The sequence below is a fragment of the Cervus canadensis genome, chromosome 17 (genome assembly GCF_019320065.1).
Source record: "Cervus canadensis isolate Bull #8, Minnesota chromosome 17, ASM1932006v1, whole genome shotgun sequence".
In the NCBI taxonomy this organism is placed as follows: domain Eukaryota; kingdom Metazoa; phylum Chordata; class Mammalia; order Artiodactyla; family Cervidae; genus Cervus; species Cervus canadensis.
Genome location: NC_057402.1, coordinates 26,273,954 through 26,290,061, shown reverse-complemented (window position 1 = coordinate 26,290,061; position 16,108 = coordinate 26,273,954). Strand labels below are relative to the sequence as shown.

Sequence of the window (16,108 nt, the reverse complement as noted above, 5' to 3'; positions counted from 1 at the left end):
TGATAGGGATTGCATTTGAAAGCTATAGACTGCTTGGGTTAGAATAGCCATTTTGACAATTGATTCTTCCAATCCAATGACACTGGAGTTTCTCCATCTGTTGTGTCCTCTTTGATTTCTTTCATCAGTGTTTTATAGTTTTCTATGTATAGGTCTTTTGTTTCTTTAGGTAGATATACTCCTAAGTATTTTATTCTTTTTGTTGCAATGGTGAATGGTATTGTTTCCTTAATTACTCTTTCTGTTTTTTCATTGTTAGTATATAGGAATGCAAGGGATTTCTGTGGAACAGGAGAGAAAGCCAGATGGAAGTAGGTTGAAGAGTGAATGGGATGTGGAAAAGTAGAGATGGTAAATGTAGATGACAACTTCAAAAAGTTTTTCTATGAAGAGGAGCAAGAATTGGGACAGTAGAGCTCAATATGGATCAAAGGAGGGTTTTGTTTTTGTGTTCGTTTTTTAAAATGAGAGTTATTATATTTGTATATTCATAAGAATGACCCAGGAGAGGGATAGATGGATGAAATCTGAATTGAGGACATTAGAAAGAGAGAGGATAGGTAGTACTTGTAGTTACATGAGTTTCTTTAATTGCACAACTTCTCAGTTTTTTAGCATGCTGTGTGGGACAGTATGTAAGGAGAGAAAACTCAGATTGGAAGCTACTGGGGAAAATTTTGATTTCCTATCTCTTTCCTTTTTGAAAACAGGGTTATAATTTATGTATCGTAGACAGTTTTTTTCCATAGACATAATTTTTAAAATCTTGATTTTTTTTTCTGGTTACACAAGTAATCTTTATCTTCTCAGAAAGCATTTTCTTTACGAAAGGAAATGTACAAATTACAGTGAAAATTCTGTGTAACCTCACCCCAACCTTTTCTTTCTTTTTTTACCATCCTCTAAACTTAGAGGATTGTTGTCAATAGTTTAGTATTTGTTTTTTAATTTTTGCTATAATATTAACATAAGTGATTTAGTTTGGAATGAGATTATACTATTTATCCGGTTCCTGGACTTTAACATATATTAGTATATATAAATCTGTTGAAATCAACCTTCTTAATTCATCTTTGTTATCTGTAATTTTGGTATACTTGATCTGACAAGAACTAAAGGAGGTCATTTAAAATTTTCTGTTTCCTTAGAGGTACATATTTCTGCTATAGTTTGTTGTTGCAACTTGATGGGTTGAATTCTGGATAATTGTCATATGAGTCTCTTTTGTATGGTTCAAAGCTTTTTGCTTTGAAGACAGCAGCAGAGTTAACATTGCTCTTGTAGAAACAAAAATCATTCTTTTTTCCATCATTTTGTTTTTCACTTTTAGGAGTGTCTGTTAAAATGGCATGTGGTTAGTCACGTTTAGTGTTTTGTTGTTTTTTTTTTACCAAGTCCGAGAGTCTTTTATAGCTTACCTGATCTTATTCCATTTAGATAATAAAAAATTTTTTTTAATCTTCGTTTTTGGCTGTGCTGGGTCTTCGTTGCTGCATCGGCCTGTCTCGGGTTACAGGTGGTGGGGCTCCTCTCTGGTTGCGGCGCTCGGGTTTCTCACTGCGGTTGCTTCTCTTGTTGCTGAGCTTGGGCTCTGGGGCGTGAGGCATGCAGTGGTTGTGGCAGTAGTGTGGTTCCTGGGCTCCACAGAGAACAGACAGTATTTGTGGTGCACGGGCTTAGCTGCTGCGAGTCATGTGGGGTCTTCCCGGTCCAGGGATCGAACGTGTGTCTCCTGCCTTGGCAGACGGATTCTTTACCACTGAGTTACCAGGGAAACACCCATTTACATTTATTTTTATGTTTCAGTTTGCTTTTTTCTTATTTTCTATTTTTATTTTTCATCCCGCCAAAAAAAAGAGAGAGAGAGAAAGGAGCTATTTGTTTGTTTGTGGCTTCTTTTTATCTTTAAGTTTATATTGAATCCCAACTTCAGTTTATCATCCTTAATCCTTCATAGTATATCGTGATACCCTGTTGCATATTAACATAACTATTTTATCTTTTACTCCCCACCACCTTTTTTAGGATAGGTTGAAGCTTTTGGTTCTGGCCTACTAGTTGTGTAATTATTACATTCTGTAGATTGACTCACAGAATTATAGATAATATTCTGTTTAGTAGCTGTACCACTGTAACTCAGAATTAGTTTTGTGTTTAAATGTTTATTTTTATGTTTTTCAAAGCACATATTTTCCAGATGTAAGTTCTTTATTACTGATGATGTTTCATTGTGGTTTAATTGAAGTATAGTTGATTTTGAATGTTTTATTAGTTTCACAGGTACAGCAAAGTGATTCAGTTATTATGTATATGTGTATATATTTTCATATTCTTTTTCATATTCTTTTCTCTTGTAGCTTATTACAAAGTACTGAGTATAGTTCCCTGTGCTATGCAGTAGGTCCCTGTTGGTTACCTACTTCATTTATACTAATATATATATATTAATCCTAAACTTCTAATTTATCCCTGTGTCCCCTGCTCTCCACCCAAGGATGTTTCATTATGTGATTAGGATTTGTAAGAAGGCAGTTTGAGAGTGCTGTCATTTAAATATTAATTATTACATATTTGAGAGCTTTATAATTCCTTTTAGAGTTGCTTATTACCCACAATTGGATGACACACTAAAGAATCCTTGACAAATCTTTTTCTCATGAACATTCCTGTAGAAGAATTTTCTGACTTTTTAGGTTTTCATGAGACCTTTGAGGCTAGCCTGATTATTTTTTCACCATTGTTGGTCATTGGTTTCTTCTACCTAAATGCTTTTTAAGATTTCTGAAGCTTACTGATTCTGCAGCGTATCTGTAACTTGATGATTTATTCCTGTTTTTTCTTTATCTTTCTTGGTGCATGGTGAGATTATTCGATCTACAAGGTATATTCATTATTTCAGAAGAGACCTCGACTATCTTTGTACTTTTTTCTTCTTTACGAACAGTATTCCAGGTCATTAAAGTATATTAATGAACAAAGCAAATAAAAATCCCTGCCCTTGTGTGGAGTTTAAATTGTAGCAGGCACACACCAAAATGATGATGATACATGAGGAAATCATATAGTGTTGTGGATAGGAAAAGCAGTGTAAGAAGGATTGGAAGTTCTGGGCAGGAGACAGGCCATCGATTACAATTTTTAATAGTCAGTGTAGGCCTCATTGAGAAGGTAAAGGAAACAGACGTTGCAGAAGTCCTAAAATTAGGAGCATGCGTTGCATGCTGAAAAAGCAAGCCGTGTAGTTGGAGGAAAGGGAGTAAAATAAAGGAAAAGGTAGAGGAAAATAAGGTCAGAATAAAAAGAGGCAGAGTTCAGGCATGCAAGCCCTTAAAGGCCATTATTTGTGGAGTCATTATCCTGGTTGCTTTATTGAGAATGGTTTGTAGGGAATGATGGTAGAAGCAGGGAGGATTGATTAGGCAGTCAACACAATAAGATGGTTAAGATGTGGGTAATTGCTGTATCATACATTTGAAAGTAGGATGTGAGAAAACAAGAGGTATCAAAGATGACTCCAAGATTTTGGTCTGGCAACTGAAAGGATGGAATTGTCAGCAACTGAGATTAGGAGTTCAGTTTTGCACATGTTAGGAAATGTCTCAGACATTCAAGTGAAAATGTCAAGTAGAATGTTCCAAATGAGTCTAGAGATCAGGAGAAAGAGCTGAGCTTAGAGGTATTGATTTGGGTTATCAGCATATGGGTGACATTACCAAGAGGGTGATTATAGATATTGAGAAAAAAAAGACAGGGACTAAGGCCTGGGGTGTTGCCAGTATTACAAGGTTGCCAAGAGGGACCAGCAAAGGAGACTAATAAGGGGAGAACAAGTGAGATAACAGAGGTAGTCTCCTGAAGTCTGTTCAAGAGAATAGCTGTTGAAAGGTTAAGAGGAGAGCTGAAAACTGACTATTGCAGAACAATCATTTATAAAATTAATAAGAACAGATTTAGTGAAGTGATGAAAGTGATTAATTTGAAGTGAAGTGAAAGGTGTGTCCGACTCTTTGCGACCCCATGGACTGTAGCCTGCCAGAGTCCTCTGTTCATAGAATTCTCCAGGCCAGAATACTGAAGTGGGTAGCTGTTCCCTTCTCCAGGGGATCTTCTCAACCCAGGGTCTCCCACACTGCAGTCAGATTCTTTATCATCTGAGCCACCAGGGATGCCCAAGATTAATTTGAGAACATGTAAAAGGGAATGGAAAGAGAGTAATTGGAGACAGCTAGTATAGGTGATTTATGTGGAGTTTATTGGTGAGTTGCTCAGTCGTGTCTGGCTCTTTGTGACCCTATGGACTGCAGCACACCAGGCTTCCCTGTCCTTCACCATCTCCCAAAGTTTGCTCAAACTCACGTGCATTGAGTTCATGAGGCCATCCAACCATCTCATCCTCTATTACCCACTTCTCCTTCTGCCCTCAAGCTTTCCCAGCATCAGGGTCTTTTCCAATGAGTTTGTTCTACAAAAAGGAATTAGCATTCTGGAGCAGTTGCTCGCAGGGAGAGGAAGATTAAGACTTCTTTTTAAAATGGGAGCAAAAGTGGTTTTTGGTGTGTGTCATAGAAATGATAGAGTAGAAAAGAGGACTCTGATGATCTTTTCCACTTTATTCTGATACTTTGGATCATTGAGTGTTTTACTAAAGACGGTATTCGTTTCTTTAATGGGTTTTTTCTTCACTTTTTTTTTACAAAAACTTTACCTCTGGTTGTCTCATTTCTTCTTTCATCTTTTATTTCAAGAATCCCATCTTAAAAACAATAGAGAAGTCCAGAATTTCTTGTTTCTTAGATTTATTCTTTGAAAACTGCCTCAACTGTTTTTTGCTACCAAAGTTTTCTTCAGTTTGGTTCAGATTACCTATGAATTGAGGTATAGAGTTTTTTTCAGTGTTATTGATTATAGTATTTACTTCAGGATGTTGCTTAGTTTTTCTGCTTTGTTGTGTTGCTGATACTGCTGAAGGGGAAGAGCCAGTTCTATAAAGAGCCAATTTATATACCTTTTTTTGTTTACTTACTCTAATGATAATTTTTAATATCTGCTAGACACTTAATTAGTAACATTGTTTATATTTGTGAAATGGAATGTTTGTTTTACTAGATATGCTTTTGCAAACATGAGATTTACCTAAGTGGCCAGAAAAAAAAAACCATGGGTATTGGTATTTAAGCAGAAATTAAGACTTACATGAATGTAGTAATGAAACAAAAGTTGAATTATCATAAATCAGATTTGTTTTCCTACTAACACAGTTATTAAATTGAGGGCTGCCACTTTTGACTAATGATTGGTCAAAAGCTATAGATATAAATGACCAAATAACCATGTTTTTTCTTGCATTTCAGAAAACCTTAATGGCAATAGAAGTTGTCATCATCTAGCCTTAGACAGTTTAATTTATGAAATAGATTTTATATTATATAAATTATTTTAAATTGGTATAAATTTGAAGCTATAGATTAGCAACTCTTAACTAAGGGTTGTATACTAGAATTATGTAGTTTTTCAAAATTCACAGTTTAAAAGAACTCTCTGAAGCGATTTTTGTGCCGAAGAACTGACACTTTACAGAGCTTCCCTGGTGGCTCAATGGTGAAGACTCCGCATGATGATGCAGGAGACACAGGTTCGATCCCTGGTCTAGAAAGATCCCACATTCTGTGGAGCAGCTAATCCTATGCACTATAACTACTGAACCCATGTGCCACAGCTACTGAAGCCTAGAGCTGCAGCACCCAGAGCCTGTCCTCTGCCACAGGAGACGCCTCTGCAGCGAGAATTCCTTGCACCACAACTGGAGAGTAGTCCCTGTTGGCGGCAACTAGAGAAAAAGCTCTCAGCAACTAGAGAAAAAAACTAAATGCAGCCTAAATAAATAAATTAAAGAACTATCACTTAGAGACGAAAGTTATAGACATTTTTATTCATCATGAAAGCTAATATAGGAGTGTCTAATTCAAAACTGTTTTCCTACACCGAATTTTCTTTTGTAGCAGTATAAATTACTAGAAAAATTGGTAAAATCTCATTAAGTTTTTTATGCTTCCCCCCCCCCCCCCAGCGTGTGTGACCTGTAACTTGACTGTCAAGGCGGTTAAATGTTAGTAAATTATCCCTTTAGAGTTTGCCAGAAATTCCACGCTATAAGCCACCTAGCCTTTCATTCCCTCATATTAGTGGTGTTGAATCTGCAGAATTGAGTAACTTGCCGTTGTGCCTTTATGGACCTTGGGAGATATCCCCTCAGCATAACCCAGAGAAATCTAACCCCAATTTTAGTAAAGTGTTCAGAATTTAGATTGGTTCCTAAAGGGTAGTGTGAAAAGCAAATTTCTTAAGAGTTGATTGGAGCAGTTAGGACTAGCTAGCTTACTTTTCTTACAACTTTTTCCTTTAGGTGGCATTGCAGATTAAGATCTTTTATTTCTGTTGCTGCTACCAAAGGCTAAGCATTGCTGTTATCATTAATCTGCTTAAATGTAGCCTTTTTTCAAAACTTGTATTATCATTCTAAACAAAAACACCCATTATTGCCTTAGTTTTTACTTTTCTAATCAAATGGTGCTTCTAGTAGTTTGTAGACTCGAAATCATCTTAATGCTCCTTCTAAGAAAGATGACAACCCAGCCACTGTATCCCTGCCTCAGCTCATTTCTGCTGTCTTGCACATTGTTTTGTTTTGGTGGTGGTGGTTAGTGGAAGGATCATTTAAGGAGTAGGAGGAATCCACACTGTTTGACTTGATGGGCTAGGTCTTGAGCCAGGCCAAGTACTCCAGTGCTTTGATGGTGACATTCCAAACACCTACTTCTACTGTGTGTAATCTATATCACCAGAGTGATGATATATGAAGATTTAGAAGTTGGATTTCCTGAACTCTGGATGTTGCTAGGTAGAGCAGCCTCAAATTGAAATGAAAGAAAGGACTTAATTGACTGTTAGTGTTAGTTGCTCAGTTGTGTCTGACTCTTTGCAACCCTGTGGACCTTAGTCCACCAGGCTCCTCTGTCCTTGAAGTTCTCCAGCAAGAATACTGAAGTGGGTTGCTATTTCCTCCTCCAAGGGATGTTCCTGACCCAGGGATCAAACCTGGGTCTCCTGCATTGTAGTTGGATTCTTTACTGTCTGAGCCACCAGGGAAATTGCATAACTCGGAACTTGAAAGAATATTGAAAGATCAGTTCATCCAATGGAGAGACTCCTCTGGGAAGAATGAGAGCTGTTGCTTTAAGCATTGAAACCTCAGCCTGTGCTCCCTTTCTGCGCCACCCGTGCCCCCCCCCCACATTTTTCTGATTAGAAATAGCATGTTTTTATCTGATTTGTAAGTCAGTTACAATACTTATGACAAATATAAATACACCGTACTTAAGGAAGACTGACTCAGAATCTCCTTAAGGGTTGAATTTCAGGCAGTATTTCCTTAGTTTTTGAAATGTTCACTCCCTGGTTAAGAAGCTGTTTTCTCCCAATGCAAGATTGAAATTAAAACTTTGAAAATTCTTGTGTAACTTTTTACTATTGTGAAAATGTTTTGTTCATTGCTAATAAAAATTACCTTTTTGGGTGCCTAGTAAAATGTTTCTAATAGACTGAATTAACATCTCATTTCCCACTGGAATGTTACTTTCTTTTATAAAAAATATCTTAATGTTTTAAGAAATATTCAGTAGATACTGTGGAAGAAAATGGGGAAATAAGATGTAAATAATGGGACTAGACACTCATGGAGTTGCATAGCTTCATTATATAATCAATAAGTAAAGCTATGTTATGCTTACTAATATAGCTATGCACAACAATCTCACTGGGAACTTCCCAAAGACCAAATAACAAATGCAGCAATTAACATACCACATTTGAACTGTGAATTGTGCAATGCTTACTCCTTGTTTCTTCTTTTCATTGGCATTGAAAAATGATCTTTTCTAATTTTCCCGCCTATCCAGTTTTCTATTATTTTCCAAAGAGAACAGTTTCTTCTGTTCAGCCATTATTTTGTCTGTTCACTTTCGTCTCTTTCTCTTGGTCAAGTTGCTGTTTATAGCAGAATTTATTTATTGAATCCCGTGTTGATGGACATTTAGGTTGGATGTAACTTTTAAATATTTCTTTTGATACAAATTGTGTATTTATATTGCTTGATACTAATGTTATTTTAAAGGGAATTAAAATAGTTTTAACTTAAATATGTTTTCTTATAGCAGAAAAAGAAAACCAAGAACTTCAATCCACCAACACGTAGAAATTGGGAAAGTAATTACTTTGGGATGCCCCTCCAGGATCTGGTTACAGCTGAGAAACCTATACCACTATTTGTTGAAAAATGTGTGGAATTCATTGAAGATACAGGTAGGATAGAAGTTATCATTGCAAGAGGTTTGATTTAAAATTTTACTTTTGCTACAGCAGTAGTTTGTCAGATGTTCCTGATTGAAACTAAAGTTTGAAAAAAGTATGTCATTCTCATTCGGATTAATTATCTTGCATATTCTAGACATAACCATCTGATATTTGAAAGCAGTTTTTTTGTTAGCCAGTCATGCTTTTATTAGACTTCTTTTTATTAAATGGCAAAGTCAGATCCTAGAATGTTAAATTAATTCTGGAATTTAAAATAACTTCGTTATTAAATTATGCTACTATTTAAGGTAGTAGTTTGAATGTTTTCAAAATGTTTAAGTCTGATACTATTTTTTAACTCATTTTACACATGAATTTTTTCTTTTAAAATTCACAGTAATATTTATGAATGCACAAGAGGTACCTTGTTTGTAATGTTATTATTTATTCAGGAGCACTGGCTTAATATGGTTTGTATGGTTTGAGTTGTATTTGTAAGGCGTGTGTAGATAGCCTCACTGTTTTAAAAACAAGCCTGCTCTTATGTCTGTTTCATCCAATGAAGCTATTACCGAGGGTTGGACTAGTCACAGTTGAGGAATAAAGGCAGAATATTATGTTTATGTGTCCTATCTAGAAAGCTCATTTTTACTTCAGTGTAAATGGTGAAATTATATTAATTGATTTTTAAATGTTAAACTAACCTTAGATTCCTGGGATAAATACACTTGGTCTGTGTGTTATTGCTGGACCCAGTTTGCTAAAATGTTAAAAATTTCTGCATTCTAACAATTTATAGTTTTCTAGCAATGCCTTTATCTGGTTTTGGTATCAGGGTAAAGCTGGCATCATAGACTGAGTCTGTTTTCTGGAAAAGATTGTATAGAATGGTAATAGTTCTTTATTAAATTTTGGTAGAATTCACCAGCAGAACTATCTGGACTTGGAATTTTGTGAGGAGGCGTTTAACTATAGATTAAATTTCTTTAATGAATATAGGACTGTACAGATTTTCAATTTATTCAGTAAGCATTGATTGTGTCTTTCAGGGAATTTGTCCTTTTCATTCAAGTTGCTTCAAGGTGGTTTATAAAATTCCATATCATACTTTTGATGCCTCTTCTTTGGTTTTGGGCATTACTAATTTCTTTTTTCCCTCTTATTAGAAGTTTATCCATTTTATTGATCTTTTCAAAGAACTAGCTTTTGATTTTCTTGATTTTTTTCTCTTTTGTCCATTTCTAAATTCAGTGAATTCTACTTCTTTCCTTCTTTTTGCTTTCATTTGATTTTTTTTATAGTTTCTTAAAGTATAAACCTAGATTAATGATTTTGTCCAGTCTTCCATAGTGTTTAGCATTTAAAATTTTCCTGTAAATATTATTTTAGCTGTACACCACAGTCTTAATGCTGTTTCCATTTTCATTCAGTTCAGGATACTTGGTAATTTCCCTTTTGACGTTTTAATTTAATGCATTAATTAAGTTTTATTTCAAATGTTTTCCAGATAACTTTCTGTTATTCATTTATAGTTTAATTTTGTTGCAGTTGAAAACAGTTTGACTTCAGTGTAACTTTATTGAGACTTGTTATTTATAGCCCAGAATGTGGTCTGTTTTGAAGAATGTTCCTTGGGACCTTGAGCAAAATGTTTATTAAGCTATTGGATGAAGGATTCATCCAATGTTAGGTCAAGTTCTTTGAGAATATTGGTCAAGTCTTATCTGTCCTTACTGATTTTCTTGTTGACTTGTTTTTTTTAATTGAATACTATTAAAATCTTTAATCATAATTGATATTTGTCTGTATCTCCTTTCAGTTGTGTTAGTTTTTGCTTCATGTGTTTTGAAATTTGTTTAGTTTCACTTATATTTAGGATTATGTCTTTTTTTAAAATGAAATAGTATCTTTATGATGCAATCTCCTTGTTTTGAAGCCTACTTAATCTAAAATTAATGTAGCAAATTGCGTTTTCTTTCTTTTTTTCTTTGTGGTATATCTTTTTTATCCTTTTAATTATATCTTTTTATTTAATGGCATTTCTCATGGACTGAGTCTGACAATCCACTCTTCTAAGTGGAGTATTTGTTAGATCACTGGCTTTTTATGTAATTATCAATCTGATTAGTTTTAAATCTTCTGTCTTGTTTTTATTTATTTTTTTGTCTCATGTGAACATTATTCCTTTTCTGTTTTTGCTTTCTTTTGGATTAGCTGAAAACTTTTTACTCTATTTTAACTCCAGCATTCAGTTACTATGTTTATCTGTTAAGGTTATTTTAAGTGGTACTCTCAAATTTTAAATATATGTCTTTAATCACAATTCATCTTTAGACGACATTACACCAGCATAGTGTGTAGCTTAAGAACCCTGGAACAGTATATTTAACCCTCCTATCCCTTGTTCTATTGTACACTTTAAATTTACAATATGTTTTAAGTATCGTAGTATATATTCATAATTTTTACTTTAAACAAGTAATTATCCTTATTTTTGAAAGATTTTCTTTGGTTATAATCCTCTTAGAAAACAACTTTATAAAAATAAAATTCACGTACTCTACAATCTACCCATTTAAATTGTACAGTCCCGTGGTATATTTGTATGTTCACAGAGTTGTGCAGGCATCAGCACATTCAATTTTAGAGCGTTTTCATCACTTCCAAAGTAAACCCCATCCATTAGGCAGTCAGTTCCCCATTCTCCATACGCATCCTCCCTTAACTTTCTGGCTCTATGGATTTACCTATTCTGGTCTTTTGTGACTGTCTCCTTTGCTTTAACATAGTGTTTTATAGCATCCATGTTAGCATTTCTCAGTACTTCACTTTTTAGAATGATTTTTATTTATTTTTGGCTGTGCTGGGTCTTTGTCGCTGCACGGACTCCTCTCTAGATGCAGGGCACGGGCTTCTCATTGCAGTGGCTTGTCTTGCTGCCGAGCACTGGCTCTGGGGCACGCAGGCTTTAGTAGTTGCGGACATGGTCTTGGTAGTTGCAGCTCCCGGGCTCTAGAGCACAGGCTCAGTGGTTGTGGCGCATGGGCTAACTCAGCAGCATGTGGAATTTTCCCAGATCAAGCACTGAATTCATTTCTCCTGCATTGGCAGACAGATTCTACCACTGAGCCACCAGGGAATCCCCATTCATTTTTATTGTTGAATAATGTTCCATTGATGTGAACTTGTGTTGATTGCCACTTTCTGACAGCTCTGAATATTGCTGCAGTGAACACTTATGTACCAGTTTTTTGTGTGGACACGTTTTTCACTTCTTTTGGGTATACATACCTAGGAGCAGAATTTCTAGATCATAGGGTATGTATATGTTAATCGCTCAGTCATGTCTGACTCTTTGCGACCTGTGGACTGTAGCCCACCAGGCTCCTCTGTCCGTGGGATTCTCCAGGCAAGAATACTGGAGTGGGTTACCATTTCCTTCTCCAGGGCATCTTCCTGACCCAGGGATCTAACCCGGGTCTCCTGCATTGCAGGCAGATTCTTTACCATATGAGCCACTAAGGAAGCCCCTATGTTTAACCCTTTGAGGAATTTACGAGACTGTCTTCCAAAAAGTGACTGCACCATTTACATTCCCACCAGCAATATTCAAGAGTTCTAGTTTCTCCACGTCTTTGCTAACATGTATTTTCTGATTTTTTGATTATAGCCATATTAGTGGGTGTGAAAGTCTTCACATGTGGTTTTGATTTGCATTTCGCTGATGACAAATGATGTTGAACGTATTTTCAGTTGTTTATTGGCCATTTGTTTATCTTTGGAAAAATATCTATTCAGATACTTGGGCCATTTTTATGTTGAGTTGTTTGTCTTAGTGTTGAGTTGAAGAATTCTTTATATACTCTGGATACAGTTCAGTTCAGTCCAGTCGCTCAGTCATGTCCAACTCTTTGTGACCCCATGAACTGCAGCATGCCAGGCCTCCCGGTCCATCACCCAACTGCCAGAGTCCACCCAAACCCATGTCCATTGAGTCGGTGATGCCATCCAGCCATCTCATCCTCTGTCGTCCCCTTCTCCTCCTGCCCTTAATCTTTCCCAACATCAGGGTCTTTTCCAATGAGTCAGCTCTTTGCATCAGGTGGCCAAAGGATTGGAGTTTCAGCTTCAACATCAGTCCTTCCAATGAACACCCAGGACTGATCTCCTTCAGGATGGACTGGTTGGATCTCCTTGCAGTCCAGGGGACTCTCAAGAGTTTTCTCCAACACCATAGTTCAAAAGCATAAATTCTTCTGCGCTCAGCTTTCATTATAGTCCAGTTCTCACATCCATACATGACCACTGGAAAAACCACACAGCCTTGACTAGATGGACCTTTGTTGGCAAAGTAATGTCTCTGCTTTTTAATATGCTGTCTAGGTTGGTCATAACTTTCCTTCCAAGGAGTAAGTGTCTTTTAATTTCGTGGCTGCAGTCACCGTCTGCAGTGATACAAGTTGCTTTCAAATATGATTTGCAGTTTTTCCCCCCCCCCAAATTCCTTGTTGGTATCATTTGAAGCACAAAAGTTGTAATATTTGATGAAATCTAATTTTTTTTTGGTCACTGTGTGCATGGTATCATAGCTAAGAAAGCTTTGCCAAAACCAAGATTACAAAAATACATTCCTATATATTCTTCTAAGAGCTTTTTTAGTTTTACCTGTTACATTTAGGTCTGTGATTCATTTTGAGTTAATTTTTGTGTGTGGTACAAGAGGCATCCTAGCTTGATTCATTTGCTTGTGCATATCCATTGTCCAAGCACCATTTATTGAATTATCTTGGGATTCTTTTTGAAAATCACTTGGCCATAAATGTGAGTAGTTCTTCCACTTATATTCCATTGATCTATATGCCTATCCATTTTTGTCAGTACCACTTTGTTTTCAATATTTTATCTCTGGGGTAATTGTTGAAACCAGGAAGTATAGTCTAAAGATTGCTCCTCGTCTTCTGCATGATATTTACCAAAAATCTGTTTTTCTTACCAGTATTCCTCTGTATATGATGTGTTACCCTCTCTCCCTCAATTCCCAACTGCTTTTAAGATTATTCTCTCTGGTTTTTGCTGAATTTTTTTTTTTACTAGCATGTTAGTTTTTTTTTTTTTTTTTTGGTGTGGGTGTGTATTCTTTGGGATTTTCTATGTATATAAGGTCATATCCAATGTGACTAGGGATAGCTTTACTTCTTCTTTTGAAATTTGGTTGTCTTTCATTTCTGTGTCTTGCTCTGGCTTGAACTTCCAGTGTAATATTGAATAGCTGTGGTGAAAGCAGGCATTGTTGGTGTTCCTCACTTTAGAGGTAAGCTTGCTTTCTTTCACCATTATCATGTTAGCTCTGAATTTTTCATAAATGTTCTTTATCATGTTACAGAAGTTTCCTTCTGTATTAGTTTCCTGGAGTTGCCAGAATGAACTCCCACAAACTGGGTAGCTTAAAACAATAGGAATGTATTTGCTGACAGCCTAAAGGCTGGAAATCTGAAATCAAGATATCAGTTGGATCATGCTCCCTCTGAGACTCTGGGTAGAATCCTTTCTGGCTTCTTGTGGTGTCTATCAATCCTTGACATTCCTTGGCTTACAATAATGTTACTCCATTCTGTCTTTGGAGTTCTGGCTGTATCTGCCTTCTTAGAAAGATGCTAGTTGTCGGGTTCAGGACTCACCCTACTCCAGTATGACCTCATCTTACCCTAGCTCATTGTAGTGGTCTTGTTTGCAAGTAAGGTCCCTTTCTAAGGCATTGGGGGTTATGACTTCAGCATATCTTTTGGGGAGACTAAGTCAATCCATAAAACATTTTATTCCTAGTTTGTAGAGTATTTTTTATTGTGAAAGGGTGTTGGATATTGTGAAATGATTTTTCTGTGTCAATTGATATAATCATGTAGGGTTTATTCTTTCATTCGGTTAATGTGGTGAGTTGCATTATCTTTTTGTTGTGTTGAACCATATTTGCATTCCTGTGATAAGTCCCACTGCCTCATGGTATGTAATCTTTTTAATGCTGTTGCATTCAGTATGCTGTGTGTGTGCTCAGTTTCGTCTGACTCTTAGCCCACCGGGCTTGTCTGTCCAAGGAGCCTCCAGGCAAGAATACTGAAGCAGGTTGCCATTCCTCAGTGTAGGGGATCTTCCCAACCCAGGGATCAAATTCGCATCTTTTGCATCTCCTGCATTTGCAGGCAGTTTCTTTACTACTGTGCCTGCACCTGGAAAGCCCTTCAGTTTGCTAGTGTTTTGCAGAAGTTTTTTGCATCTGTATTCCTAAAGAATATTGGTATATAGCTTTTGTTTCATTTGGAGTCTTTGGCTTTTGTATCGGGGTAATACCAACCTCATAGAATGAGCTGGGAAGTGTTTCTTCCTTTATCTTTTTATTCTTTAGAGTATTTTAATGCTAGTTCTCTCTGTTATTAAAGAGCTATCTTCAGAAACTTTTGAAGCATTTCTATGTTAGAGATTTTCTAAAATTTTTTCTAGATTTTAGTTTTTCAATTTGCTGTTTTGTCGCCATTGTATCTCCTGCTGCTTATAATTTTATTTTGCATTTCCAGTTTGCAACTTCTAATTTGTTGTGAGTCAGGAAAACATTTGGCAGTCTAAGTTGTGATTTTGGTTAGGTTAAATAGAATCTGTGGGAAAACAGGGGGTGTTCCTCCTATAAAGAAAACAGTATATTTTAGTGCAGGGGTTTGTAACATCTTTTTGGCTATTTATAATCCTTTTTATTTGCATTTTTTCAGTTATGATAGGTAAGGTGATGAGATGACCAAGTTCCAGATAAATGAGGAATTTCTCTCACTATCCTAAAATTTATATTTACATGTAGATGTAGTTAATCTGAAATGCCCTCATTATTACAAATTGCAAAGTAAGATTACCGCTAAAGCTTAGAGGTTATTTTTCTGCTCAGACTATGTTAGAAGCATGAGTGTCTCAATGCGGTTCTTTAAATATTGGTCTGAAAATTATGTTGTTCCAACACACCAATGATAAATAACTGAGATGAAATGAGTATAAATGAATCTGTTTTATTGCTAAAACAAAGGTCACTATAACTTTGTTTTTACTTATATTTCATCATTCCCACTTGCCTTTTTGAAGAACTCCTACTCATTTTCGTTAATCTAAATAACACTTTTTCAATGAATGCCATTGCCTTTTATCTTATGTGCTTCCTTGTCCTACCTATATATCATTCCATTTTTATATTCACTCCTTTGCATATCTCATCAACCCCCACCATGTTATTCTCTTGGCAAACCTCAACTTTGATTAAACTAACTCTCTGCCTACTCTGTGGTTGGACAAGAAAAGTAGATCATAGCTGTAGAAAAACATAAACCACGCATTTCACGTTAAATATGTGACCACAAATCTGAAGTAATCATCCCATATTTTATTTCTTCACATTTTGAAAAATTTTTGAACCTTCAGAAATGTTACGAGGATAATATTATGAAGCATACATACACTTTCATCTAGATATACCAGTTTTGGGGGAGGAGGTTGCCACATTTCTCCCCAACCTTTTTTTTTTTTTTTTGGCTAAACCATTTGAAAGTTACAGGTATCATGTACTTCACTCTTGAATCTCTTAGCATATTTCTCCTAAGAACAAGAACATTTTCTCCACATAACCACATTATAAATATCACCTTTGGAAAATAAAACATTGATAAAATCTTACTTTTAAATATTTTGTTTATAAGCAGATTTCCATTATTATCCCAGTAATGCCCTC

General features: G+C 35.9%; 1 protein-coding gene across 6 annotated transcripts in view; it reads left to right on the top strand.

The window, feature by feature from the left end:
• ARHGAP5 (Rho GTPase activating protein 5) overlaps positions 1-16,108 on the top strand; it is a 104,492-nt gene that overhangs the window by 63,723 nt on the left and 24,661 nt on the right. For 4 of the 6 annotated variants that reach the window (XR_006273561.1, XM_043489627.1, XM_043489626.1 and 1 more), the window contains exon 3: positions 8,211-8,358. Coding sequence is in view for 4 of the 6 variants with exons in the window: in XM_043489627.1 (XP_043345562.1) it covers positions 8,211-8,358 (148 nt within the window). In the remaining 2 variants the exon portion in view is untranslated. The remainder of the gene's footprint in view (positions 1-8,210; positions 8,359-16,108) is intronic. The other 2 variants (XR_006273562.1, XM_043489628.1) reach the window with 1 other exon arrangement.